Source organism: Odocoileus virginianus, chromosome 3 (assembly GCF_023699985.2).
Source record: "Odocoileus virginianus isolate 20LAN1187 ecotype Illinois chromosome 3, Ovbor_1.2, whole genome shotgun sequence".
Lineage (NCBI taxonomy): Eukaryota > Metazoa > Chordata > Mammalia > Artiodactyla > Cervidae > Odocoileus > Odocoileus virginianus.
In genome coordinates this window covers 36,540,182-36,567,488 of record NC_069676.1, presented here as the reverse complement: position 1 = coordinate 36,567,488, position 27,307 = coordinate 36,540,182, and the positions used below count along the sequence as shown (strand labels likewise).

Here is a 27,307-nt window from a genome sequence, read left to right as displayed (position 1 = left end):
CCCCGCCCCTCCTGTACCTACTTGGGGTGCCTGGCTCCTGCAGCTGGCGTGAGCAGCCGCCTGGCCTGAGGTTGGCCCAGGCAGCACCTCGGGCGAGTACAGACCCGAAGCTGCTGTCAGGCTGTGGCAATTCCGGAGCCTCCCACCTGCAGCCCACGGAACCCCAGAGGCCTAGGTGAGGTGAGCGGCGGAGGGTCGGTGGGATGCGGGAGGGAAGACCCGGCCTCGGGAGGATGCGGCGTCGGGGCGCGGGACACAGGCCCAGCATGAGCGAGCTGGGCCTTTGTGGGCGCCAGCGGGCCGAGGGCCGGGCATCCGGGCTCTGTCCGCCTGACGCCACCGCCTCCCACAGACGTGCCCTGAACGCCACAAGTCGGACACTTCCTCCCTTTTGGCCGGGCTCAGCCATCCTTCTGCTTTCTCCAGATAGGTTCCCAGCGCGCTACCTGCCTGGCTCCTTCCGGCGTTTGAATTGCTCTGGGCCGGCAGTGAACGTGAGAAAATAATTTCCTTCCCCTACCGTCGCCGCTGCTCTCCCTAGTGACAGGCTTGTTTTGCCTGAGAAGTGAATCGCCGGCTTCCCCCAGTGGCAGAATCAGGACTGGAATCCAGGTCTCTGGTTGTCTGTACCTCGTTTCTCAAGACAGCAGCCTCCTCCGCCATAGGAGAACTGATACTTTCCCTTTCCAAAGCAGTTTTCTCTAAAAATCTGGACATTGTTTCCTTGCAAGGAGGAGGACGAGTTGGGTGGGAAGACTCGAAGTGCAGAAAAGTTGTCACATATGCACGCAGGGAGTTTAGAGCAGATGCCAGCCTCCCTGGCTGTGTGGACTGGGGCAAGTTGCTCCCACTCTGCCCTCAGTTTCCTGATCCATAAAATGGGGGCTGACAGTGTCAACCGTACTCAGTAATGCACGTAGTGCCTGGCACTTCATGAGGCTCAAGGAGTTGCTGCTGCTGCTGCTGGTTGAATCCTAGGACGTTTTTCACTGAGCCAGGGAAAGAGCTGGGCCTGGAACAGGATGACCCAGCCCTTCTGTCTGGTCCTGTCTACCCCTGGCTGCTTCTGACTTCCTTCTCTGAGGGCACTTGGCATCATTCTCAGGGAGTGTAAATGATTCAGAGCTGCTGATTCAGAGGGGTGGAAAATAGAAGGGGCTTCCTCCTGGCTCGCTTTGTCTTCCCTCAGATCTGGCTTCTGGACACTTCACCCATCCTCAGGGGACACTGCCCAGAAAGAAGACATGGCTACTGAACAGAGGGAAGCAAGGTCTCAGGTGAGTTCATTGTCCTCTCAAGTCTTAAGGACAGGTGGGGTTTTTTACCCTCAAAGTAAAATTCTGTACCCAATACAGTTTTCGCCAGGATTTGGAGCTCAAGTCCTTTTCTCTTGAAAGAACTCTTACACTGGTGGATGATGGGTTCTGTAGAGAATATTTGCCTTCCCCCTCCCCATCCCACCCTCCCCCATCCATGTCTAGTGTTTCCCCTTTTTTTTTTTACCCCCTAATAGGTGCTCTTTTAGTCATTAACCTCAACTTACTATATGATTACTGGTTTGAGAAGTAAGATACCATATGTCTTATACCACTTGGGGTCAGAACAAACAAACATACACCCTTGGCAGAGTTCCTTTCTGACATACTCCCTTTGCTAACTCATGTCCCCCTCCCTACCCTTGGCCAGAATGCTTTTCTTTTTCTTTCCACCCCTGAGAATCCTCATGATACTTTCCGAGGCTTTGCCCAGTCCATAGTTTTTCGTTTTTTCTCCTTCTTAACTTTCTGGATCATGTAGCTTGTTTCCATCACTGCCTTGAAAACTGCTCTTGACCTGCCGTTTTCATCTTTATGCTGTGAAAGTGAGAGTGGGACCCCATCCCGCTGAGCTAGTGTGCAAATAAAGGATAACCATGTTGGAGGGGACGTAGATGGAGTAGTCTCTTGACTCCAAGAGTAGCGAGAAGACTCCTCAGGAAGCAGCAGTGAGAGTTCCATAGGATATTGGTAGTGGAGGGTAGGGTATACAGTGATTACTGAGTGGTTCTTTTGAGCCGGATGGCCAGGTTTGTGCCCATCTTCTCTGTTGCTGTTAATGTGCCTCAGTTTCTTCACCTGTGTAAAGAAAAAATCCATGCCTACCTCCTAGCATAGATGAGAGGATCCTGGGAATTAGTGCATGGAAAAAGTTTTGATCAGGGCCAGGCGCGTAATAGCTATTCAGTATGTGATGGTTGTGGCGGCTGAATGATATTAATATAATATATGATACTATTATTGTTGGTAGATAGAAATGACGGTACAGTGTTCGTCTTTTACTCATCCTCATCTAACCATAATAGGTAATGTTACTAGGGAATATCCCGAGGGCTTTAGCTTTATTCTCACTGTTATAGCAAAGTAGAAGTTATTACCCCCATTTTACACTTGCCACTGAGGCTCAACAAAGTCAGGTAATCTGAAATCAAACCCAGGTTCTAAGTTCATGTTGGTTATCGTCCAGTCATTCCTCTTTTACCTCTTTTCAGAACACAGGGCAAGCCTAGCCCCCAAATTACCAGAGCTGTCTGCAGTAGAATATTGTATATTTTCTGAACCCATGAAATGTGGTGGTTGATCTGCAGCTATGGCTAGGACCTGCCTATGCACATTTGGGTTGCTTTCTTCTAAGGCTTTCTCATTCCATTCCAGCAGAGCCAAGCTGCTCTCTTGCCCCAGATCTTCTCTGTCCCTGTGTATGAGTCCTATATGACATTTCTCCCTAACCTCACCTGCTGTCTGTACATCAGTCCTGTGTGGACATGTGTATAAAACTCAGTGACAGGACGTTTAAGACTAGAGAATGAATATACCCACCAAGTGCTGGGTTAAAAGACAACTTCAGTTACTGTCTTGTCTCTGCCATAGATAATGTAGTATGTGCCCTGGATCTTATGTTCCTCATCTCTAAAATGAGGAGTAAACTAGGAAATGGTATATAGTCTTTTCCAGCAACACTTTTTTCTTTCATTGCTCAAATTATTCATGCATTTTTCCTGTCTACCAGTTGGATTGTTACTTTTTTTGAGGGCAAAGATCATTTCTTATATCCCTCCCCTGTGCCAATAAATTATCTTATTATATGGCACTGCATGTTAATGTTAAAAAAATTCAGAAAATAAAAAATACATATATAAAAAAGAAAGTAAAATCACTCTTATGCCAGCATCCCCTGGACAAAATAATGGTCATTTCTTTGGTATGCAGCCTTCAGAATAATTTTCTTTATACCTTTATTTATTATTTATTTATGTACATAATGTATGTGTGTACTTTTCTTTTCTTTGCATTGTTCACTTAAGAAGACTTTCTTTTCTCTCCTTGCTGTTCTCTGGACTTCTGCATTCAGCTAGGTATATTTTTCCCTTTCTCCTTTGCCTTTCACTTCTCTTCTTTTCTCACATTTGTAAGGCCTCTCAGACAGCTACTTTGCCTTCTTGCATTTCTTTTTCTCGGGGATGGTTTTAGTCACCCCCTCCTGTACAATGTTATGAACCTCCATCCATAGTTCTTCAGGCACTGTCTACCAGATCTAATCTCTTTTAATTTTTCATTGTGATAATATATACATAAGATTAAATTTACCACTTTAACCATTTTTGAGTATATAATTCATTGACATTAAATAACATTCACATTGTTGTGTTACATCATTACTGTTTATCTTCACTGTATGGATTATCTCATTTATTTCTTAACCCTGTGAGATAGGCGTTGAGAGGAAGTTTTGCAGAGTGGTTAAGTATGAAGCCTTGGATGTTCCCTGGATTGGAATTCTATCTCTACCACTGACCAGCTGTGATATTGTGACTTATAATATGAAGTATATATTTGGTCTTTGTCCTTGTTTCTGGCACATAATTTCCCAAACCCTTGTGATTTCCTAAGTGATTAGTAATAAATGATTTTAATCCCTGAAATTACTTCAGAGCAATGAAGGCAAAATGGATGTGCTTTGTTATTCATAACAAGGCCTTTCATTCACACCAGAGTTCGTTTGGTGACTTTTGGACCCCACCTAAAGATGGGGACTCATTGCCAGGGAAGCTTCATTAAAGGGTTGGAGCTTTCAGTCCTGCCCCTTTTACCCATGTTACCCACCCACCACCACCCTAAGAGATGAAAGTTGAATCAGTTGCTAACGGTCAATTAATTATTTAATCAATCATGCCTATGTAATGAACCTTCATAAAAATCCAAAAGGGTTCAGAGTTCTTCCAGGCTGGTGAACATTTAAAGAGTCAGAGAAAATGGCAAATCCATAGTGCACCCCTTTCCTGTACATCTCTTTCATCTGCCAGTTCCTGAGTTACATTCTTTTTATCATAAACCAGTAATCTAGTAAGTAAATGTTTTCCTAAGTTCTGTGAGCCACTCTGGCAAATTAATCAAACCTTAGGAGAGGGTTGTGGAAACCTCCAATTTATAGCCAGTCAGTCAGAAACACGGGTAAAAACCTGGACTTGTGATTGACATTGAAGGGGGGCCAGTGTTGTGGTTCGGATCCTTTAACCTGTGGATCTGACACTACCCTCAGTGTCAGAATTGAGTCTCGTTGTAAGACCCCCAGCAGGTGTTGCACAATTGCTTGGTGTATGGAAAACCCCCCACATCTGGTGTCAAAAGTGAAATAGTACTGTGTTAAGAGTCAAAGAGGCTTACAAGAGGGGTGATTTTTCCTTCATACCAGCTGTGTGACTTGGATAAATTTCTCCTTTGCTTTCTCATGTGTAAAGTGGAGATATTTCATAGGGTTGTTGTGAAGACAAAGATTTACACTAAAGATTAATATAAAGCTCTAAGAATAGTACTTGGCCTGAAAAAAGCTTTCAATAAATGATAGCTGTTTTACTTTTCATTGTTACTGTCTTCAAGTTTCAGGGAGCACAAATATAGTGCCTTAAGTTATGTAAACTAATCCCTCTCAGTGATTATTTGTTTCCATTTCTTTGCTGTTAGTAGGACGACGATAAACATCCTTTTATGTACATTTTTGTTCACTGTTCATTATCAAACAAATACAGTAATTGGAGCATTAAAGAATATGCACATTTTAAAGCTTGTAATGTGTGTTGTCAAATCGCCATCAGAAAGATTATTCTAATTGACACTCCCACTAATGGCATTAATACCTCCACACATCTTTTGTAGTGGTTAACAGGGCCTGGTTCATACTTCATGCTACTCAGTATATATTTGTCACGGGTCAATTGTTCATTAAACAAATGATCTGGAAGTTTCACAACCCAGAATAGTATAGAAGCATTTCATGGTAGCCCATCTACTACCCACTGCCATCTTTTTCACCCTGTGTGATGGGTGGTCCTGGCTGAGCTGGGATGGCTTGTCTCTACAGGTGTCAGTGACGTTCGAAGATGTGGCTGTGCTCTTTACACGGGATGAGTGGAGAAAGCTGGCTCCTCCTCAGAGAAACTTGTACCAAGATGTGATGCTGGAGAATTATAGTAATCTTGTCTCATTGGGTAAGGAAATTTCCCCTGTAGGTACAGAATTCAGAAATCTGGATAACTCAGTACCTGATTCCCTGGATAAAAGCCCTGGGTCATTTAAAAACTTTATCTGAGTTTTTTTTTTTTTTGTCTTTTTGCCTTAGCACTGTACAAACTGGATCTCCATAAATAAATCCAAAAAACTTTTCCTCTTCATAGGCATGGAATTGCCCCATGGATGGGACAGTCTACAGAGCTGCACATTAGAAATTCCCTCATTGTAGGCACTTCCCTCATTTTCCCTCTAAGACTGAGCTATGATGTGTTTGCCCATCTCTTAACAGAGCATCCCTCAGCCCTCTTCTTTGACCCAACACTTGCTTTTCTCAATTATCTTTTACGGGGGTCAGCAAACTTTTTCTTTAAAGGGCCAGGGAGTAAGTATTTTAGGTTTTGTGGGCCATATATGGTCTCTGTAACATATTCTTTTTTTTTTTCAACCGTTCTTTGCTCAAGAGACATACATAAACAGATGGTAGTCTAGATTTGGCATATGAGACCCATAGTTTGCTGACTGCTGCCATCTTTCAAAGGGGTCAGATAGTGTTTTCTCATTTTAAACAAGCTTCTTGATAATCCTTTCCATAGATACCTTTTACAAATGTTAATTTAGTCTGTATATGTAACATGCATTTAACAGTGTATGCATATTCCCTCTTGTATAGAAAACTGTTTATCCCTATTAATCAAGGCTGCACATTTATCATGCCTCACTGGCATACAACTAAATGCTTCATTGTCCCTTGCCTTTACCCTAACATACCCCCTCACATCGTGGGGTCACAACTTAAGCACCCCACAGAAGTTCTTTGTATCATCCTTTGAGTTTTCTACTCAGATTTCAGATTCTTTTTTGCGTCAAGGCAAAATCAAGTCTTTTTGTTTTCTTTTTTTGCTCTATGAGCAGGACTCCTATTTCCCAAACCCAAAGTGATCTCCCTGTTGCAGCAAGGAGAAGATCCCTGGAAGGTAGAGAAAGAAAGCCCTGGAGGCACCTCTCTAGGTGAGTGGGTGGGGAATCTCTGCAGGCAGCAGTCTGGTAAACGAGTGGGTGTGTGACTTGAAGATGTTGGTCAGGGAAGTTTTCCTGGCTTCTCAGTGCTCAAGAAGTGGTAGAGAAGGGATGCTAAGGCCCCCGTTTGCAAGCTTCCTTTTTTTCTCTGATACTTCACAGGTGGCTTTCAGGATCTTTTTTCTTACTCTTTCCTGTTGTTTCAGAGGAGAGCTGCATTTTCAGGTATTCATTCAGCAAGCTTAGTGTACTGAAGGAACTGCAGCAGATTCATTCTGACTGAAGCCCAGGGTCATGGGAAAAGAAAGAGATGAGGAAGGAAATAGATTAGAAAGCCAGGTCGGGGTCACACTATGGAGTGCTTTGGTTCAATTCTTAGGGATGGGAGCTGTCCATGGTTGATTGGAAAAAACTCAAGGATTTTAAGCCAAAGAATTATATGGTCCTTGATATTCTAGAAAAAATGGCCTCAGTCTGAGATACTATAGATAACCTTCGGTAAAATCACGCCTAAAGAAGCCAAGCACACCTACACTGACGACACCATAGTCATAAAGAAAGAGCATTGGTGGAGGCAGAGCTCCAAGGCATGTAAGGGACTGAAAAGCGAATTGTGGAGCACGATTATGACATGTCATCATTTGTGTCTAGAGAAACTTACATGTATGTTTGTTGGTATGCATACTAGGTGTCCTGGGAGAAAAGTCAGGGGACACCTAACCTGGTAACCAGTTCCGTTTGGATTAGGATTGAGAATGGGCATGATGAAAAGTGACTTCATTTACATGTAATATAATTAAAATTTTCACAGAGAATATATTAAGTCCTTATTTTGTAATTTGAATTTAATAAGAATAGTCACTTCAAAAACATTGTTGGGCTTAGATTTGAAGTGAGGAAAAACTAGAGGTGGGAACCTTCTGGAGATTATTGCATAATGTAAGCAAGACATTACCTAGAAGACACATGCAGTGGGTTCAGAAGGAAAAAATAGGGGCCCCTTTTTTTAAAGGTATAGGACAAGTTTGGTGTGGGATGGGTTTCATTTGAGATATGAGCAAAATACAGGTACAGGTTACCCGTAAACAGCTGTAGAAGAATTTATGGGTTGTAACTGAACAGGGAAGTCAGGGAGGCGTCAGTGCGAAGGTGACATTTGAAGCCTTGAGCTGAGCAGATAAAGTAATAGAGGAGCAGACAAGAGTCCCAGGAACCCTCAGTGTTTATGAGATGGGTTAAGAGGGAAGAATCTGTGATTGAGCCTGAGGAGAAGTCACCAGCAGATGGACTGCAGGACAGGCCATATCCATCCCTAAAGCCCACACACCTTTAGGAGAATGCTTTCTTCCTAAGGTGAGATCGTACAAGGTGAGATCTTTTGAGGTGGAAACCACACGTTTTCTTTGTTTATATCTTTTAACTGTCATTTGGGAGAAATACACTAATTTTGTGGGAACTTCTGGAGACCACCACAGAGTAAACACAGAACTCAGGCAGCGAGGAGCCAGTGGAGAGTCAGGAAGGATGTCAGTCCCTCTGTCAGGTATGGGCTGAGTCTGGCAGGAAAGGTCAGAAGAAGAAAAGGAAGAATTGTTCCCTTTCCCTTCACCTCAGGAGACTCTGATCCATGAGTCCCCCTTCCTGAGTGAAGTGTTAGTTGGATTAAACTGAATAGAAAGTATGACTGGAGTCCAGAGCTGTCCAGAGAGACCCCAAGGCCACCTAGCAGAGATGTGGAGTCCTTCTCAGGTTTGGGAAATTGAAGGAAAACTCTGAGTGGGTGTCTGGAGGAAGTAAAGACGTCAGAGCCAACCAGTGTGTGCATTTCTCTTGATGCGATGAACTTCCTCTCTTTGGTCAAAGGTGACAGTCAGATGGGGTGTCCTGGGAGTGCTGGCTTGTGTTGTGTCCCTCCTGCACCCCTGGTGAATCCCCCATCTTCCTGGGCTAAAGTACCCTTGAAACAATTTCATTCCAAGAGGAACTCACTGCCCTGTGTGCTCAGGTGTAGGACCTGGATGTTCTTGGAAGCACTTCGATTATTAACTCTAGACCAGAGCCAAAAACCAACCCTTTGAACAACTAGTGACAGAAAAGCTTATGCTTCCAAGGTAGGACTCCTAGGATCTTTAGTTGCTTCCAAATATGTTTTTTAAAATATTATTTTCACTTCAAAACTACTCACAAATAGGAAAAACAAACAAAAAGGGAAAACAAACTGTCATCCCTAGATCCATATGTTTTATATTGAAATATAGGAGGGAATGGCTCAAAAGGTACACATCTAATCTGAGTCTCTTACTTAAGAAATTAGTCCAAAGTCTATAATCAGTTTTCTGGAATATTATGTATATTATATGTGTGTATATGTACATAATTGTTCAGTTGCTCAGTCGTGTCTGGCTCTCTGTGACTTCATGGTCTGCAGCATACCAGGCTCCTCTGTCCTCCACTATCTCCCAGAGTTTCCTCAAACTCATGTCCATTGAGTCAGTGATGCCATCCAACCATCTCATCCTCTGCCACCCCCTTCTCCTATGCCTGCAGTCTTTCTCAGCATCAGGGTCTTTTCCATTGAGTCAGCTCTTTGCATCAGGTAGCCAAAGTATTGGAGCTTCAGCTTCAGCATCAATCCTTCCAGTGAATATTCAGGGTTGATTTCCTTTAGGATTGACTTAGTTTGATCTCCTTGCAGTCCAAGGGACTCTGAAGAGTTTTCTCCAACACCACAGTTTAAAAGCATTAATTCTTTGGTGCTCAGCCTTCTTTATGGTCCAACTTTCACATCCATACATGACTACTGGAAAAACCATAGCTTTGCTTATATGGGCTCTTTTGGGGAAAGATATCTCTGTTTTCTAATACACTGTCTAGGTTTGTCATAGCTTTCCTTTCAGGGAGCAGTCTCATTAGATTGTTGCTATAGCATGCAGTGGTTTATATGGCATGTATATGGTTTATAAATATATATGTATATATAAAAACCAGGAATAATGTGATTAAATCAACTTGAACATCTCATGAGTTTAGTTTACACCCAATGTAAAAATATTCTTTAATTCAAAAATTAAAAAAACCCAATGATGATTTGGGTAAACAATTCCCTCCGATGAGAAAGTGCTTTTCTTTGTCTTTTTCTCTTCCTTTGTTGTATTTATGTGAGAATTCAGGCAGAATGAACCTGGCAGGATGGTCAGCTGAGCAGTCACTTATGGGCTGCCTTCAACTTGCTGAGATTTGTTGGGGGGGCTGCATCTGCACAGAGAGTAGGGATCTTTTTCTAATTTGCAGAGAAGTGCTGTAGGGGATATAGCAGCAATCTAATGAAATAGCATGCAGTAGTTTTAAACAGTGGATTTCTTATAAGGTGAAGTGTGTTTAACATGTTTAAGTTAGTCTTGTTCTTGCCAATTCCAGAGGTATTTGGCAGATAAAAGCAGCAGGACTTAGAGATGGATCAGATATGGAAGATAGAAGAGATGGAGTTGTCAAGGATGCTTCACTTGGTCTGTGGCTTGTTCTAGGATGGACAATGATATCATTCACTGAGATAGTGGTGCTAGGAGATCAGATTTAGGGGTTAGTATAAATATGGTTTTAGATGAATTAAATTGAATTGTCTTTTGGTTGATCCAGTTATTCAAGTGAAGATGTCAAATAGCCTGTTAGGTTTAGAGTTCCATCCCTCATAATATAAACTGAGCATTAAATGTGAAGACTCTGTCACTAAAAGATAATTGAAGCAATGCATGAGTTTGAGTTAACCTGTAGAGTGATTCAGGGTACAGCAAGAGCAAGAAAGAGGATAGGACTCAATCCAGAGAAACTCTGGCATTTCATGGCTAGGTAGAGAGAAATGAACCTGTAGGGATGATAAAGTGTACTACAGACTAGTGTCATTGAAGTCAAGGCTCATAAAGGACGGTATCATTAGAGGTAGGGAAAATTAAATGAATTTGAGACTTATTTAGATGTTAGAAGAAACAAGCCTTGGTAATCGATTAACTGAGGGAGAAGTATGAAGGGTGCCTTTTAAAGTTTTGATTCAGAACTGGTGCCATTTATAGAAACAACAGGTGCCATTTATAGGTTATACAGGTTGGAGGGAGGGAATAGTCATAAGTTCAGTTTTAGGCATGTTGAATTTGAGCTGTCTTTGAGACATCTAATTGCTGTTTTGAGTAGGATGTTGTATAATTAGGTATGGAGAATAGAGAAGTCTTGCCTAGAATGTTTGTAGATGAACCTGGCCTGTGGAAAGGGTACCGAGTGGAAAGAATTGGGGGCCTAGGACTGAACCCTGCAGAACTCCAAGGATGAAAGATCAGGTAGAGGAGAAGGAGTGCACAAAGGAGACTGAAAAGCTGCAAAGGAAATTGAGGCTGGTGGACCATGATAAGAATGTGGAGGCGAGCTCAGGCAGAGAACTCCGGCAGCTGCTTACTGTAGCTTAGGCAAAGAACTTCTCAATGAAAAGGAGGAGTCAATATTGGATGCTACTGAAACGTAAGTTAGGCGAGGACTGAAGAGCACATCTTGCTTTTATCACATGGAGGTCATCGTTGCCTTAAAGAGAGTGGTGGTAAGAATAGAAGCCAAAAATGAGCCCATGAGAGGTGCATGAGGAAATGAACACATGTGGGATACTATAGAAGGTGAGATGTGATGAGGAGGCAGCAGCTGGCGGAGCTCTTATTTGCAAATATAAATACATATTTCTTATTTTCCTTTGTCCACTCCAATTATATTATACAGCATACATTATTCTACCCCTTTCACTTGGTATATATTGAAGCTCTGTGTATGTCAGTTCATAGAAAGCTTTCTTACTCTAAGGAGTAGTTCTATGGTCTTCAGCTGACTTTCTTCCAGGCAGAAGAGGTGGTTTTGATTGTATGTGACTTTGGGTAATGTTAACCCAGTTAATCCAACTGTCCATCAAAGAAATCTGCTTGAATAAACTGGGTACATTCTCACCAAGAAATTCTTTGCAGCTGTAAAAAGGAATGAGGGGAGATCTCTGTAAATTCCATTGTGAGATGATAATATTACTAAGTGAGGAAAAGTGCAGATAGCAAAGAAAAGAAGAGATACCAAAAAAGAAAAAGTGTGTATTTGCTTGTATTTAAAAAAAAAAAAAAAAAGCCAAAAAAAAAAAAAAAAGGATGAAAGCAGATCAATAAAGAACCCAGCTGCCAATGCAGGAGACACAAATGCCATCCCTGGGTTGGAAAGATCCCCTGGAGGAAGGCATGGCAACCCACTCCAGTATCTTGCCTGGAGGATCCTATGGACAGAGGAGCCTGGTGAGCTACAGTTCATAGGGTTGCAAAGAGTCAGACATGACTGAAGTTACTTAGCACACACACACATATCAATAGAAAAGGTTACCTGTAAGGTGAAAGAAGAAAAACAAAAAGGATTAAGACAATGCTGCTGCTGCTGCTGCTAAGTCGCTTCAGTTGTGTCTGACTCTGTGCAACCCCATAGACGGCAGCCCACCAGGCTCCACCGTCCCTGGGATTCTCCAGGCAAGAACACTGGAGTGGGTTGCCATTTCCTTCTCTAATGCATGAAAGTGAAAAGTGAAAGTGAAGTTGCTCAGTCGTGTCCTACTCTTAGCGACCCCAGGGACTGCAGCCTACCAGGCTGCTCCGTCAATGGGATTTTCCAGGCAAGAGTACTGGAGTGAGATGCCATTGCCCTCTCTGGATTAAGAGAATAAGGATAGAATTAAATAAAACTGGAAAAGTGTTCCATAAATATTGAAAGCAAAATGAAACAAATGACCCTAATAGTATATCATATTGTTGGCTTAGTCACATAGAAAAGAATTATCTCAATTGCCTTTAAATCACAGCAGTTTAAATAAAGATCCTTAGTGATTTGTATCAATATTATGATTTATAATAAAAAATATATATTTGGTGCATGAGTGCTCAGTTGTGTCCAAAACCCTATGGACTGCAGCCCACCATACTCCTCTATCCATGGAATTTTCCAGGCAAGAATACTAGAGTGGGTTACCTTTTCCTACTCCAGGGAATCTTCCTGACCCAGGGATCAAACCTGCGTCTTCTGCATTGTCAGGATTCTTTACCCCTGAGCCGCCTGGGTACAGTTCTTAAAATCCATGGCTGATTCATATCAATGTATGGCAAAAACCACTACAATCTTGTAAAGTAATTAGCCTCCAACTAATATGAATAAATGAAAAAAATAAATAAATTTTTTTAAATGGTCTATAAGTTACTTCTATGACACACCTTAGCTTTTTTGTTCTTGAGGCTTTTTGTTGCTAAATAACATGGGATCTGGGAAGAAAAGAGGCGAGCGGATGGTCTCTTGGCGTGGTCCCAATTGTGCCGACTGTATTCCCGGTAGAGAGCTTTGTAGGTTCTGTTACGATGTCCCTCAAAATAAATCAAGCTTAATATCTGCTGGGTCCAGATGGTACCTGTAAAAATAATCTTGTTTTCAATTCTGACTTAATTTTTAATAAAAGTTCAATAGGAATGCCATCTGTCTCAAAATTAAAAAATAAAAAAAAACCCTGGGAAATCCTAGGTGATGAGAGCCCCAAAGCTTTCTTTGTTATGTTAATGATGTTTCTCTTGGACCCTACCTTAGAATGGGATTTGGTTTCCAGGACCAGTCACGTGGTGAAAGGGTTGAAACTTTTAGTACCACACCAGGGAGGGGAGGGGGCCTAGAGGTTGAACTGGTTGCAAGTGACCAATGATTTAATTAATCATGCCCATGTAATAAAGCCTCCATAAAACCTCAAAAGGACAGACTCAGAAAGCTCCTGAGTTTCTGAACATGTGGAGATTTGGGGAGAGTGATTCACTTGGGGAGGGCCTAGAAATTCCATGCCCTTTCCCCATACATTGCCCTCTACATCTGTTCCATCTGGTTTTTCTCAAGTATATCCTCTTATAATTAACTGGTGATCTAGTAAGCAAAAGTGAGTTATGAGCCACTATAGCAAATTAATCAAACCTAAGAAGGGGGTCATGGGAACTTTTGATTTATAGCCAATTGGTCAGAAGTACAGATGATAACCTGGGCTTGTGACAGATGTCTGAAGGAGGCAGGGCAAGTCTTATAGCACTGAGCCCATAACCTGTAGGATGTGATACTATCTAGGTTTTAGTAGGAAATGGCAACTCACTCCAGTATTCCTGCCTGGTAAATTCCAGGGACAGAGGAGCCTGGTGGGCTATAGCCCATGGGGTCACAAAGAGTTGGATATGACTAAGCATGCATACTAGGTATTATAGATAATGTTAGAGTTGGATTGTAGGACACCCAGTTGGTATCCAAGAATTGCTTATTGATGTTTTAACCACCCCTGAGAAGCACATTGGAACTGAGTGAAGAACTATCTTACAGGCAAAAATAAGTTCAAACAATTATGTTGGTTTTGGTGGATATAGTAAAAGTATGTGGTTGTGTTTATAAGTGGAATTTTATCTTTGATAAATGTGTTCTGAAATATTGATGAAATGATATAATAGGGCATTAGCATACTTTAGCATACTCTAATAGAAGAGATATAAGGGAATTATATTGGGTTGGCCAAAAAGTTCATTTGAGCTTTTCCATAACATCTTACAGAAAAACCCGAGTGAACTTTTTGGCTTTCTCAGCCTGTTCCAACAAAGTACCACAATTGTGTGGCTTTAAGCAACAGAGATTTATTGTCTCACAGTTTTGTGGAACCATGCTTTCTCTGAAACTCCAGATAGGGTCCTTCCTTGCCTCTCCCTACCTTCTCGTGGTGACCAGCAGTCCTTGTTCCTTGAGTTACAGCTGCGTCACTCCAGTCTATGCTTCTGTTGTAATTTGATGTTTCCGGGGGTATCTTGACATGATCTTTGTGTGCTTGCCTGTGTCCAAATTTCCCTACTATAAAGACACCAGTCATATTAGATCCCACCCTAATCAGTTCATCTTAACTTGATTGAATCTGTGAAGTTACTATTACCAAATAAGGTCATATTCTGAGTTACTGGAAATTAGGACTTCAACACATCTTTTTGGTGATACGATTCAACCCATAGAAAGGTAATAAATGTAACAGCATTAGTAATTGTCGATGCTGGCCTGGCCATTCATTGTACAATTCACTCTACTTTTGTACGTGTTAAACATTTTCTGTAATACAGAGCTTTAAAAATTAGAATTACACACGACAAAATTTTTAAAACAGCATTTCTCTTTTTCATCAACATATAAGCATTATGGAATACATTTTCAGATATGTAGTTCTATCCCCATTGTGGTGTTATGTGTAATTCTCAGCAAATAGCTCCCTCAGTTCTCTGACTGTGGAAAGTCTTGAGACTGCAAATGTATGTGACATTTTTATAGGAATAATTTTGAATCTGACCACCTGTAGAATAAGGTGGGGAAGGATATAGGTCTGGAAAGTTGGCTTGGGTTCAAAGATTTTAATGCTGCCTTTAGCCTTCACACTACCCCATCCATCTAACCTATGGCTAAGCCTTTAAAATCCCATTTTAGACATTTCTTCCCCAAACTTTTGACCACACCTCTATGCCTTCCCTCCTTGTGCTCACTACTATCTGAGGGTAGTTTGGATGCTGTTCTAAGCTCACATTTGTATCCATTTCTGTCTTGTGTTTTTGTTGTATAAATTATCACATTGCAATGTGATTGCCTACTCCTTTTTTGTCTCTAATGCAAAACAGTGAACTCCTTAAAGAAATTAACTGTTTCTTTTCATTACCAGATCTGGAATGTCTTGTGGATCATGTACCTAGGATAGAGCCTAACATATTGTAGGTGCTTTGTAAATATTTGAAGAATGAGTTAAATACAGTACAATCAGTGCTTTTTGAAATAAGAGTTCTATATAGTAAGAAGGTTAAATTTGGTAGGAAGTAATATTGGAAAGGTGAGAAACAGATCAAAGGATTAAATTGAAGGTCAATAGCAATAGTTACTATAGAGTAAGAAGGTCCCGAACTTGGATGTATTAATGATGGTTGTTAGAAACATCTTAGTAATACAATTTAAGGGAATTTGATGACTGACTAGACATGGAATGCAGGAGAGAGAAGGTTCTGAGATCAAACTGAAAATTTATGGCAAAGGAGCTGAGGAGGTTATGATATAATTCAGAGCTAGGAAAGACAGAAAGAAAAGTTTGAAAGGAATGTACTGGTTTCAGATTTGGACAAACTGAATTTGAAGAAAAATACACAAATGGAAAATCTAGCAGGCAACTGGAAATAACTCTCTAAAGTGATTTGAGAGTCAGTATAGTCATTGACATCGGAGGTGTGGGAGTGGATGAAATTATGTGGGAAGAGAAGGTTGAAGAGAGACTCACAGAGATTCATAAGCACCAAGGGAAGAGAATCTAGACCTAATGACAGGTTTTAGTTGGGATGGTAGTCATTGGCAGAATCACCTGGTCTCTAAACTTCTGACCTAAGTTATAGCCTTGTTTATGACATAACTCAGGCTCAGGCTTGATTCTGAGAAGAGCAGAAGTTGAACTGCACTTATGGAGACACCTCTGTGGACTTACCAGAAACAGATCACAGAGAAGAATTAGGATGTCCACAATCCAGGACTCATATCCCCTTCAACGCGCAACACGAATTTTGGACTACGCTATTGGCACTTGAAGTAGAGTGAAATGAGTTTCCCATTATTGGTATGGAACCTTGTAGCTGTAATTACTTCCATTAAAAAATTAAAACTGCCCAAATCCTGTTTCTCTATTCTCCTTTAAACAAAACTTTTCAAAAGCCTTTCTATACTTGATGTTTCTCCCAGTGTTTCTGTGCACTCCAGTGGGGCTTTTTTCCTGTTCCATGAAAAGTAGTTCCATGAAAAGTCTCCATCTTGGCACAATCAGGGTTAAGTTTTTAGTTCTCAACACACACAGTCTACTAGCAATTCCAGTTCTGTTAATAGGTGATAAGAATGTAGTCACCATATACTTTTGCCTTCTTTTTCACCTACTTAACTACAGGAACCTCGTAATCTTCCCTGTTTCCTGCTTCTACTTGTATGTCAACACTGTTCTCTACACAGTAGCCAACTTGAGTGAGGATGTAATTGCCTGTGACTTCCCAGCATACACAGAATAAAATTCCAGAGTCCTTACATGACCTGTTAGGCCTTATATGACTTGCCTCTACCTATTGCTTCAATATTATTTACCATTTTCTCTCTTGCTCAATGCACTCTAGTAGCCACACAGCCTCTTTGCTGTGTCTCAGAAGTCACCACACTTTGATATTTGCTGTTTCCTTCACCTAGGAAGCTCTTGCTTCACACATCCATATGGTTGTTATGTATTTACTTATTATTTGTCACACCTTCCCACACATACACACATACAAACACAAACACAAAACCAAGGTAAAAGCTCCTTAAAGACTGAAATTCTTAGTCATCACATTCTCTACATTCCCTAGAACTTTACCTGGCCCATAGTAGGCACTTAATAAGTATTTGGGAATGGAAAGGATGTCTGCAGCATATGCAAAGATAACACACACACACACAAAAACAAAAATGTAGGGCTCTGGAAATTGCATGTAGTTCAGCATACCTGGCAGGAAGCCAGGGAAAGGAGATGAGTTGCAAGCTGAACAAAGGTTAGATCATCACATACTTTGTTCACCCTGTTAAGTACTCTATACCTTATAAATTGAAGATAAGTTGGATGATCTTAAGGAAGTTTGCAGCATGGTAAAATGAGAATTTTAGAAAGATTAGTCTGTTACAATGTGGAGACTGAATTGGCAGAGAGCAAGACTATACAAAAAAATCTTCATGAACCAGATAACCATGATGCTATAATCACTCACCTAGAGCCAGACATCCTGGAATGAGAATTCAAGTGGGCCTTAGGAAGCATCACTACAAACAAAGCTACTGGATGTGATGGAATCTCAACTGAGCTATTTCAAATCTTAAAAGATGATGCTGTGAAAGTGCTGCACTCAATATGCCAGCAAATGTAGAAAACTCAGCAGTGGCCACAGGACTGGAAAAGGGCAGTTTTCATTCCAGTCCCTATGAACAGCAATGCCAAAGAATGTTCACACTACCACACAATTACACTCATCTCACACGCCAGCAAAGTAATGCTCAAAATTCTCCAAGCCAGACTTCAACAGTATGTGAACCATGAGCTTCCAGATGTTCAAGCTGGATTTTAGAAAAGGCAGAGGAACAAGAGATCAAATTGTCAACATCAGGTGGCTCATCAAAAAAGCAAGAGAGTTCCAGAAAAACATCTATTTCTGCTTTATTTACTACATCAAAGCCTTTGACTGTGTGGATCACAACAAACTGTGGAAAGTTCTTCAAGAGATGGGCATACCAGACCACCTTACCTGCCTCCTGAGAAATCTGTATGCAGGTCAAGAAGCAACAGTACCGGACATGGAACAATGAACTGGTTCCAAATTGGGAAAGGAGTACGTCAAGGCTGTATATTGTCACCCTGCTTATTTAACTTATATGCAGAGTACATCATGTGAAATGCTGGGCTGGATGAAGCACAAGCTCGAGTCAAGATTGCCAGGAGAAATGTCAATAACCTCAGATACACAGATGACACCACCCTTATGGCAGAAAGTGAAGAAGAATGAAAGTGAAAGAGGAGAATGAAAAAGGTGGCTTAAAACTCAGCATTCTAAAAACTAAGATCATGGCATCCCATCCCATCACTTCATGGCAAATAGATGGGGAAACAATGGAAACGGTGAGAGACTTCATTTTGGGGGGCTCCAAAATCACTGCAGGAGGAGAAGGGGACAACAGAGGATGAGATGGCTGGATGGCATCACTGACTCAATGGACATGAGTTTGAGTAAACTCCGGGAGTTGGTGATGGACAGGGAGGCCTGGCGTGCTGCTATTCATGGGGTCACAAAGAGTAGGACATGACTGAGTGACTGAACTGACTGGACTGAACTGAACTGAACTGAACTGAAAATCACTGCAGATGGTGACTGCAGCCATGAAATTAAAAGATGCTTGCTTCTTCGAAGAAAAGCTGTGACCAACCTAGACAGCATATTAAAAAGCAGAGACCTTTGCTGCCAAAGGTTTGTCTAGTCAAAGCTATGGTTTTTCTAGTAGTCATGTATGGATGTGAGAGTTGGACTATAAGAAAGCTGAGCCCTGAAGAATTGATGCTTTTGAACTGTGGTGTTGGAGAAGACTCTTGAGATTCCCTTGTACTGCAAGGAGATCCAACCAGTCCATCCTAAAGGAGATCAGTCCTGGGTTTCATTGGAAGGACTGATGTGGAAGCTGAAACTCCAATACTTTGGCCACCTGATGGGAAGAACTGACTCATTAGAAAAGACCCTGATGCTGGGGAAGATTGAAGGCAGGAGGAGAAGGGGACAACAGAGGATGAGACGGGTGAATGGCATCACCAACTCAATGGACATGAGTTTGAGCAATCTCCAGGAGTTGGTGATGGACAGGGAAGCCTGGTGTGCTGCAGTCCATGGAATCACACAGAGTTGGACACGACTGAACTGACTGAAGTCTAGAGGTGGTGATGGTTGTTGTTAAGTTGACCAATTGTATCCAACTCTTTTGCAACCCCATGGACTGTAGCCTGCCAGGATCCTCTGTCCAAGGGATTTCCCAGGCAAGGATACTGAAGTAGGTTGCCATTTCCTTCTCCAGAGGATCTTCCCAACCCAGGGATCGAACCCGCATCTCCTGTATTAGCAGGTGGACTCTTTACCACTGAGCCACCAGAATTAGGAGACTATGGTAGAACATTAAAGCATGAGAAGCAGAGTACCATTTAGGTACCCGAGTTCAGTGCTCAAGAGCTCTAGTAAACTTGTCAGTCATAAAACAGCAGTCTTTACATACAGGCCTATATAAAGGTATAGGTCTCTAACAAAGGCAGGATCTCTAACTTTACATTATAAATGACAATCCACAATTTTGGAATCTTTCTTTTTCCCAGCACTTGTAGCCTGCAACCAATGACTGGTGTTCACAGGGAAAGTACTCCAGTTTTATGACTGCCTCCCACTCTTCTACCCAAATAATGTTATTGAAAGTTGATCATTTAGCAAGATTTAGATGGACAAGGAACTTGGAAGGTATTAACAGAAAATTTAAAAAACAAAAACAAAACCTCTTGTTTCCATAACAGCAAATAGGAAAGATGAGAGAGATTTTGAAACAGCAGAAAGATTTTGTGATTGGCTAAATGAAAAGAAGCTATTATTACACTAAATACACACTGTGTGCTTTTCCAGAAGATGTGGTCCCTAATTGAATGAATGATTTGTTGATATTTAGTTTTGTTTTTTTTTTAATGAGTGTTATTCTCACTTGCCCTGCATGGCAAATACCAGTACCTTGAAAAATAGGAAAAGAAATAGTAAAAATGGGTGCATATAAAATTAGTCAAAGAGAATGTGTAGAGTGAAGGGAAAAAAATCCCAAACGCTAGAGAAAGCAATTTTTAAAGGGGGAATAGAAGAAGTTACCCATGAAAGAAACTGAGAAGTTAACTCTGGTAGAAGAAAAGACAAAAGCAAAATATATTATGTTCACCAAGCAGAGACAATCTGTACACAGATTGTGAATGTCAAGTAGAAATGTCAAAATACAGTAGGATGTAGAGGAACCCTTGAAATGGTTACTCTAACTCAGGAGAAAATAAATAACTATATGTATACTTGTTCCCCTGGCAAATTTTAATATTCAATTAATTGCATCCTTACCCAATTAAAATTTATTTAACTTAATTCTTTTCTTTACCATGTTATCATGTTAGCCCTTTTTACCTTTTTTATATTTGATCTTTGACTCTTTTATATGTTGCTTGCATAGCCTCTCTTGCTTGACGCATTAGCAAGGTTACTTTCCTATCTTGCAACCTTTGGTTTCAGGCCTACCTGTTGTTACCTCAGTAGATTAATCTAATTCCTTTCTGTTTGAAGTGGCTCTGAGACCCCTCATTACTTGTGTAATGTACTGTCCTGGAGGCAACTGCTACAAGTGTTTGAATGATGTGTGTGTGTGTGAAATTAATATATAAGTAATTGAAAGTATTTGACATTGTTCAAAAATTTATATATAAATTGTTGAGGAAGATTAGTAAAACATTTTGTATATAATTCAGATGCCATTAGGAGGATCTGCAGGTTAAAAGGGCATGCTAATCTGCTTGCAAAGAATACTTAGGATAGAAAAGGAAAGTGAAATATACTAAGATATAGGTAGATAGGTATAATTACATGTGTAGAATATATATATATATTTTTTATACTGTGATGAGTGCCTGTAATAAGAGGAATGGACTGTGTAAACTCACAGTACCCCTGTGTTCACTATTTACAATAGCTCAGACATGGAAGCAACCTAGATGTCCATCGACAGATGAATAGATAAAGAAATTGTGGTACATATACATAATAAAATACTACTCAGCCATAAAAGGAATACATTTGAGTTTGTTCTTATGAGGTGGATAAACCTAGAGCCTATTATACAGAATGAAGTAAATCTGAAAGGAAAAACAAATTTCATAATTAATGCATATATATGGAATCTAGAAAAATGATACTAATGAACCTATTTTCAAGGCAAGAAGAGAGATGCAGACATAGAGAACAGACTTTGGACACAGCAGGGGAAGGAGAAGGTGGGACAAATTGAGAGAGTAGCATTAACATATGTAAATTACCATGTGTAAAATAGCCAGTGGGAAGTTGCTGTAGGCACAGGGAGCTCAACCTGGTGCTCTGACAACCTAGAGGAGTGGGATGGGTGGGAGTTGGGGAAGAGGTTCAAGAGGGAGGGGATATGTGGATACTTACGGCTGATTCATGTTGTTGTATGGCAGAAGCCAACACTACTGTAAAGCAGTTATACTCCAATTAAAAATAAATATTATTATTTTCCACAAAACAATTAGAAACACTCAGTTAACTTTTGAATGGATTCTGAATGATACAAAGGAATTTGGCATGAGGGAAAAGGGATGAAGACTCTCCAGATTATGAATGATTATACAAATAAGAGAAATGTCAAGAAGATAATTTAAAATTCTGTCATGGGCTTTGGACTCTCATCCCAGACTGCCATTTTCAATTTATGTTCCTCTTTTAATCCTTCTTCTCCATTTTTCCATTAACTGATTCTCCTGGTCACTCTTACACTCACCCTCTTTAAATGGGTTTGTTTAATCTTTTCTCCACTCTCTTGTTCTCAGCTTGTATTGGCTTATTTCTCTGTACTGCTTAATTAAATCTCCTAAGTTTTTCTTATTATCTTTTGGCCAAATGAGACCTAATTTGAACACCATAAATATTCAGTCTATACATTTAGTAGCCAAATGCTGTATCACATGAAACATTTTCAGTTTTTTCTTTCCTCTCCAGGATGGAAGAACAGTTATAAAACCACAAAGTCAACTCAAACACAAGGTCATTCATTTCAGGAACTGATAATGAAAGGATCCAAAAGGAGTGGACCTGGGGACTTCAAATCAGAAAAACCCTGCAGATATGAAGGCAGATTAGAGAAAAAGCAGGAGAAAAAAGAAAGTGTACAGATAGTTTCAGTCACTCACAAAAAAATCCTCTCTATAGAGAGAAAACATAAAAATACTCAATTTGGCCAAAACTTGAGCCCAAAGTCAGTCTTTTTTAGGCAACAGGTGATCCCAAGAGAAAAAGCCCCACCAAAATGTGAAATACAAGGAAAGAGCTTCAAACAAAATTTCAGTTTATTTAATCAACAAAAAACCAACACAGCTGGGAAACGTTATAAATGTAGTATGTGTGAGAAAACTTTCATTAATACTTCATCCCTTCGTAAACATGAGAAAAACCACAGTGGAGAGAAATTATTTAAATGTAAAGACTGTTCAAAAGCCTTTAACCAAAGTTCAGCACTTATTCAACATCAAATAACTCATACTGGAGAGAAACCCTATATATGTAAAGAATGTGGGAAAGCCTTCACTCTCAGTACCTCCCTTTATAAACACTTAAGAACACATACTGTGGAGAAATCCTATAGGTGTAAAGAATGTGGTAAATCCTTCAGCAGAAGATCAGGCCTTTTTATACATCAAAAAATCCATGCTGGAGAAAACCCCTATAAATATAATCCAGGTAGGAAGGCATCTAGTTGCAGTACATCCCTTCCTGGATGTCAGAGAATTCATTCCAGAAAAAAGTCCTACTTATGTAACGAATGTGGTAATACCTTTAAGTCTAGTTCATCCCTTCGTTATCATCAGAGAATTCACACAGGAGAGAAACCTTTTAAATGTAGTGAGTGTGGGAGAGCCTTCAGTCAGAGTGCATCTCTCATTCAACATGAAAGAATTCACACTGGAGAAAAGCCTTACAGATGTAATGAATGTGGAAAAGGCTTCACTTCTATTTCACGACTTAATAGACACCGAATAATTCATACTGGTGAGAAGTTTTATAATTGTAATGAATGTGGTAAAGCCTTAAGTTCCCACTCAACACTTATTATTCATGAAAGAATTCATACTGGAGAGAAACCATGTAAATGTAAAGTGTGTGGGAAAGCCTTCAGACAAAGTTCAGCTCTCATTCAACATCAGAGAATGCACACTGGAGAAAGACCCTATAAATGCAATGAGTGTGGAAAAACATTCAGATGTAACTCATCCCTTAGTAACCATCAGAGAATTCACACAGGAGAGAAACCATATCGATGCGAAGAATGTGGGATATCTTTTGGCCAAAGTTCAGCTCTTATTCAACATCGGCGGATTCATACAGGAGAGAAACCCTTCAAATGTAATACATGTGGGAAAACTTTTAGACAAAGCTCATCACGTATTGCCCATCAGAGAATTCATACTGGAGAGAAACCCTATGAATGTAATACATGCGGGAAACTTTTCAATCACAGATCATCCCTTACTAATCATTATAAAATTCATATTGAAGAGAACCCCTAGGAAGTAGATTTGCGTGTGTGAAGTTCTGAAACCAAAGCTCACCAGAATACATGAGAGTGATGTGATAAATGTAATGGATATGAAAAGCCTTTCTATAGTTTAGTCCTCATCAGATGATAAATCCTAAGGACAAACCTGTGTAATGCATATTGAGGAAGGCTGTCAGACAGTAGTAATAACCTTAAATGAAGAATCCCTGACTGGAGACATTGACTTTGGGCATTTGTAAAATAATTGTTTTCTCTCCACAGCAGTGTAGACTACCTGTCATATGTAATTGTTACAAGCATCTGGGTGATGAGGGGAGGTGTGCACTGGATTTCCCATTGAAATAAATGTTAATGCTTTTTTAAATAACTGACATTGTAATAGCATATAACGGATGTGGTCAAAGAAATTATACATTTTTAGAAAAAAGGACCAAATAAAAGATAAAAATGAACTGTAAACTACCTCTCAATTTCTGGGGTTAGTCCTTTTCCTGAGTTGCTGTCAAACTTTGTGCATGGATTTCATTTAAAAATAGAAATAAAAGTCTGTTCTCTTCTTCTTTTGTTCTTCTAGTAATTGCTATAAATTTCAAATTTTCTACTCAGAATTTTTTTCTTTTTTTGCTCTGAATTAATTTATTACAAAAGTATACTTGCTAAATACTGTGAGCTGTCATCTTAGGGATATTAAATGGAAAAATAAGCAGTTTTCAAAGCTATTTAAAGTATTTAATACAGTATTGAAAGTTATTAAATGTTTAATGTATATGTATTTAATAATATAGATTCTAATTTCACACCAGAAGGGCCTGTCAAAAGTAGTTTAATGAATCTAGCATACATGCCAAAATGTTGAAAGGTACATTGATCACGTCATGAAATAGAGTATGTTTTTCCTTCTTGGTGTTCTTTAGTATCAAAACAATTTCAGGAAAACAAAAGGAATAATTATAAACAACTCAGTGGTTTGTTTTTCTCCTAGCCTTGGGGCAGGTACTGTATTGCACACTGGAAACTTCAATAAAAAAGTCACAGACCTTTAAGAAGCTATGAATGAAGTAAAGGGAATAGAGTTGAGGAACTATCAGATGAGTAAAGCAAATTATGTCAGTGTACACAAGTGTGGTTGTTTTAACAGGCAAATAGATTGTGAAAATATTTTGCAGTCCAAGAACATTGTAGCAATTTGGACATGAAGAAAGAGATTGAACCTAATTAAGGAAGCCTGATTACATCAGAGAAAGTTTTCCAGAAGCAATGATCCCTGAGTCAGGTTTTGAAAGAATAATAAGAACTCTCCAGAGGTTGAGATAAGCCTTCCAAATAAGAGGAAAGGTAGAGGTGGTTAGTACTGTGACATCTCCGTAGAAATTCAAGTATAAAACTAATGATCAGGAGAATGGCAAATGTTAGTTTGAGTAGAAGGCAAGAGACCAGATAACAAAAGCCCTATTTGCCATGCAACGAAGTTTAGATTTTATCCTGAAACTGATAGTTAAAAATGTTAAGCAAGGGACATTGTTTTGGCAACAGTGTGTGGAGAATGTATATAGGATTTATTAAAGCTGTGTAGACTGATGCCTAGAAATCTGAGCTATGATAATTCAAGTGATAGATAAATCAGAGTCCAAACTAGAACAGGAACAGCACATTTGGAGAATAGGATACAATATATTAGAACAAATAAGATGGTGTTCAGAAGCAAATAAATGAGGTTGGTGAGTGAGAAGAAAGCTAAGAAGGCAAGTAAGTTTGACAGGTATCCTGTATATAGTGAATATGTCTTGTATGGACTGATTAAGTTGCCCTTAATGTAACTAAGTTGTATTTTTTCCTGATAGTGAAAACTGAGCAGTTAGAGCTGTATTTCTGTTTCAATAATTGGCACTTAAATTACTTAAACAGCAATGCTAACTGAAAACTGTACCTCCACAGATCTGAACAATTCTTTATAGTCTATCCTATATTTTTGGCTGAGAAAAGACCAAAGTGGAGGGTTAGGTGTTGAGGGTGGGGTATGTGCTAAGCTTAGTCACATCTGACTCTTTGCGACCCCATGGATTGTAGCCCACCAGGCTCCTCTGTCCACGGGGACTCTCCAGACAAGAAGACTGGAGTGGATTGCCATGCCCTCCTTCAAGGGTCTTCCCAGCCCAGGGATCAAACCCAGGTCTCCCACATGGCAGGCAGATTCTTTACTGTCTGAGCCACCAGGGGAGCTGGGGGGTAGGGTGGGAGAAGGTAACTGAGAATTGAAAGTCTTCTTTTCCATGTTAAAGAAAAGACGTTTTTTTGGTCATAGTCTCAAGTTGTAAGCAAGTAATCACCATTAATTAGAGATTACTTTGGATCAGTACACATCCTCTAAAAATCAGCAGCAGTGACCCCTGCATCTGACAGTTAGCAAGTTAATGAGACTCCAGCTTCTGAAAGTCAGCCTATCATTTACCATCCCATGCCTGTAAACAAGTCAGTCATCAAACGCCTCAGTTCAGTAACTATATTTCTAAAAGTATAGAACAGACTTGTGGACTCTGGGAGAAGGCGAGGGTGGGATGTTTCAAGAGAACAGCATCGAAACATGTATATTATCTAGGGTGAAACAGATCACCAGCCCAGGTTGGGTGCATGAGACAAGTGCTTGGGCCTGGTGCACTGGGAAGAGCCAAAGGGATCGGGTGGAGAGGGAGGTGGGGGGGGACCGGGATGGGGAATACATGTAAATCCATGGCTAATTCATTTCAATGTATGACAAAAACTACTGTAATGATGTAAAGTAATTAGCCTCCAACTAATAAAAATAAATGGAAAAAAAAAAAAAAAAGAATTTAAGTCACATAAAATAAATAAATAAATAAATAAATAAATAAATCTGATTACTTCAAAAAAATAAAAATAAAAAAAAATAAAAGTATGCCAATCAATAACAGCTTTATTCTAGTGATCACACTAACACAATTGAAAGACTGTCATTCCATAAACACTCCTGCTTCTGAAAATCCACCAGTCCTTGGACTAAGCTTCCCAAAACCTTGTATAACATCAGCTGTGGCTTTCATTGAGAGGTTGTTCCTTGCAGATACAGCTCTCCCTTGCGGCCATACATGAAGTTCATTTTTTCTGCAGCACATACCAAAGTTCAGTTTGTTAGGTTGCAACCACTTCAACAATTCAACCTCAATTTACTGTTATAAATTTAGCTTCATGAGTGACAACTACATTAATGATATTATGAGACTATCAAATTCAATATTTTCAATTTCTGTGGTGTTTGCTAGCATCTAATTTTTATTTGTGTATTTGAATCTTGAATGCAAATGTAGATTTGTGATTAACTTTCAGAGCATTGGTTATCTATTAAATGAGAGAAAAGTCCCTTTGAAACTTTTTTTGCAGTATAAAGCTTCATTCAATACAAAAAAATGATAGAAAGTCAGTAATAAACCAGTATCTATTAACAGCTAAACCTAAGAGATATGTGGTTCCTCAGCTATTAAAAAAAAATACATTTTCTAATTAAAACAAATTCAGATGAAAATAATCACAGCAGAAGTTGTAAGATTGTTCACGTTGTGTATCATCATGATCAACCTTGTCAGCGCAGATAACTGGTCAAACATACCAGGAGTATTTTCTGATTCTAAAATTGAAAGGAAATTTTAAGTGCCAGGATAAAATGCTACAATAATAAAAAATGTAATAGCTCTATTTACTATTACAGAGATTATTAAAGATCTAAAATACCTCATTTTTTAAAAACATAGCCCAAG

The 27,307-nt window shown here is 39.8% G+C and overlaps 1 protein-coding gene across 6 annotated transcripts; it reads left to right on the top strand.

Moving 5' to 3' along the window:
- On the top strand, positions 1 to 24,097 carry ZNF354A (zinc finger protein 354A). Of its 6 annotated transcripts, XM_070465192.1 has the most exons (6): positions 1 to 180; positions 427 to 612; positions 1,190 to 1,277; positions 5,395 to 5,521; positions 6,456 to 6,551; positions 21,983 to 24,097. In XM_070465192.1, the coding sequence occupies exons 3-6, from the start codon at positions 1,245 to 1,247 to the stop codon at positions 23,545 to 23,547; spliced, it is 1,821 nt and encodes a 606-aa protein (XP_070321293.1). In that variant the 5' UTR covers positions 1 to 180; positions 427 to 612; positions 1,190 to 1,244; the 3' UTR covers positions 23,548 to 24,097. The 6 variants fall into 6 exon arrangements, with proteins under 6 accessions (XP_070321293.1, XP_070321294.1, XP_070321292.1 ...); XM_070465193.1 differs by lacking the exon at positions 427 to 612 and having other exon boundaries at positions 1 to 175; XM_070465191.1 differs by having other exon boundaries at positions 1 to 175; positions 427 to 1,277.
- Positions 24,098 to 27,307: the final 3,210 nt, after the last annotated feature.

Excerpts from the sequence above, each read along its gene's own strand:
- ZNF354A (XM_070465193.1), top strand. The coding sequence starts at position 1,245 with ATGGCTACTGAACAGAGGGAAGCAAGGTCTCAG. Across the intron at positions 5,522-6,455 it reads TAGTAATCTTGTCTCATTGG|GACTCCTATTTCCCAAACCC; the intron begins GTAAGGAAATTT and ends CTCTATGAGCAG. Across the intron at positions 6,552-21,982 it reads CCCTGGAGGCACCTCTCTAG|GATGGAAGAACAGTTATAAA; the intron begins GTGAGTGGGTGG and ends TTTCCTCTCCAG.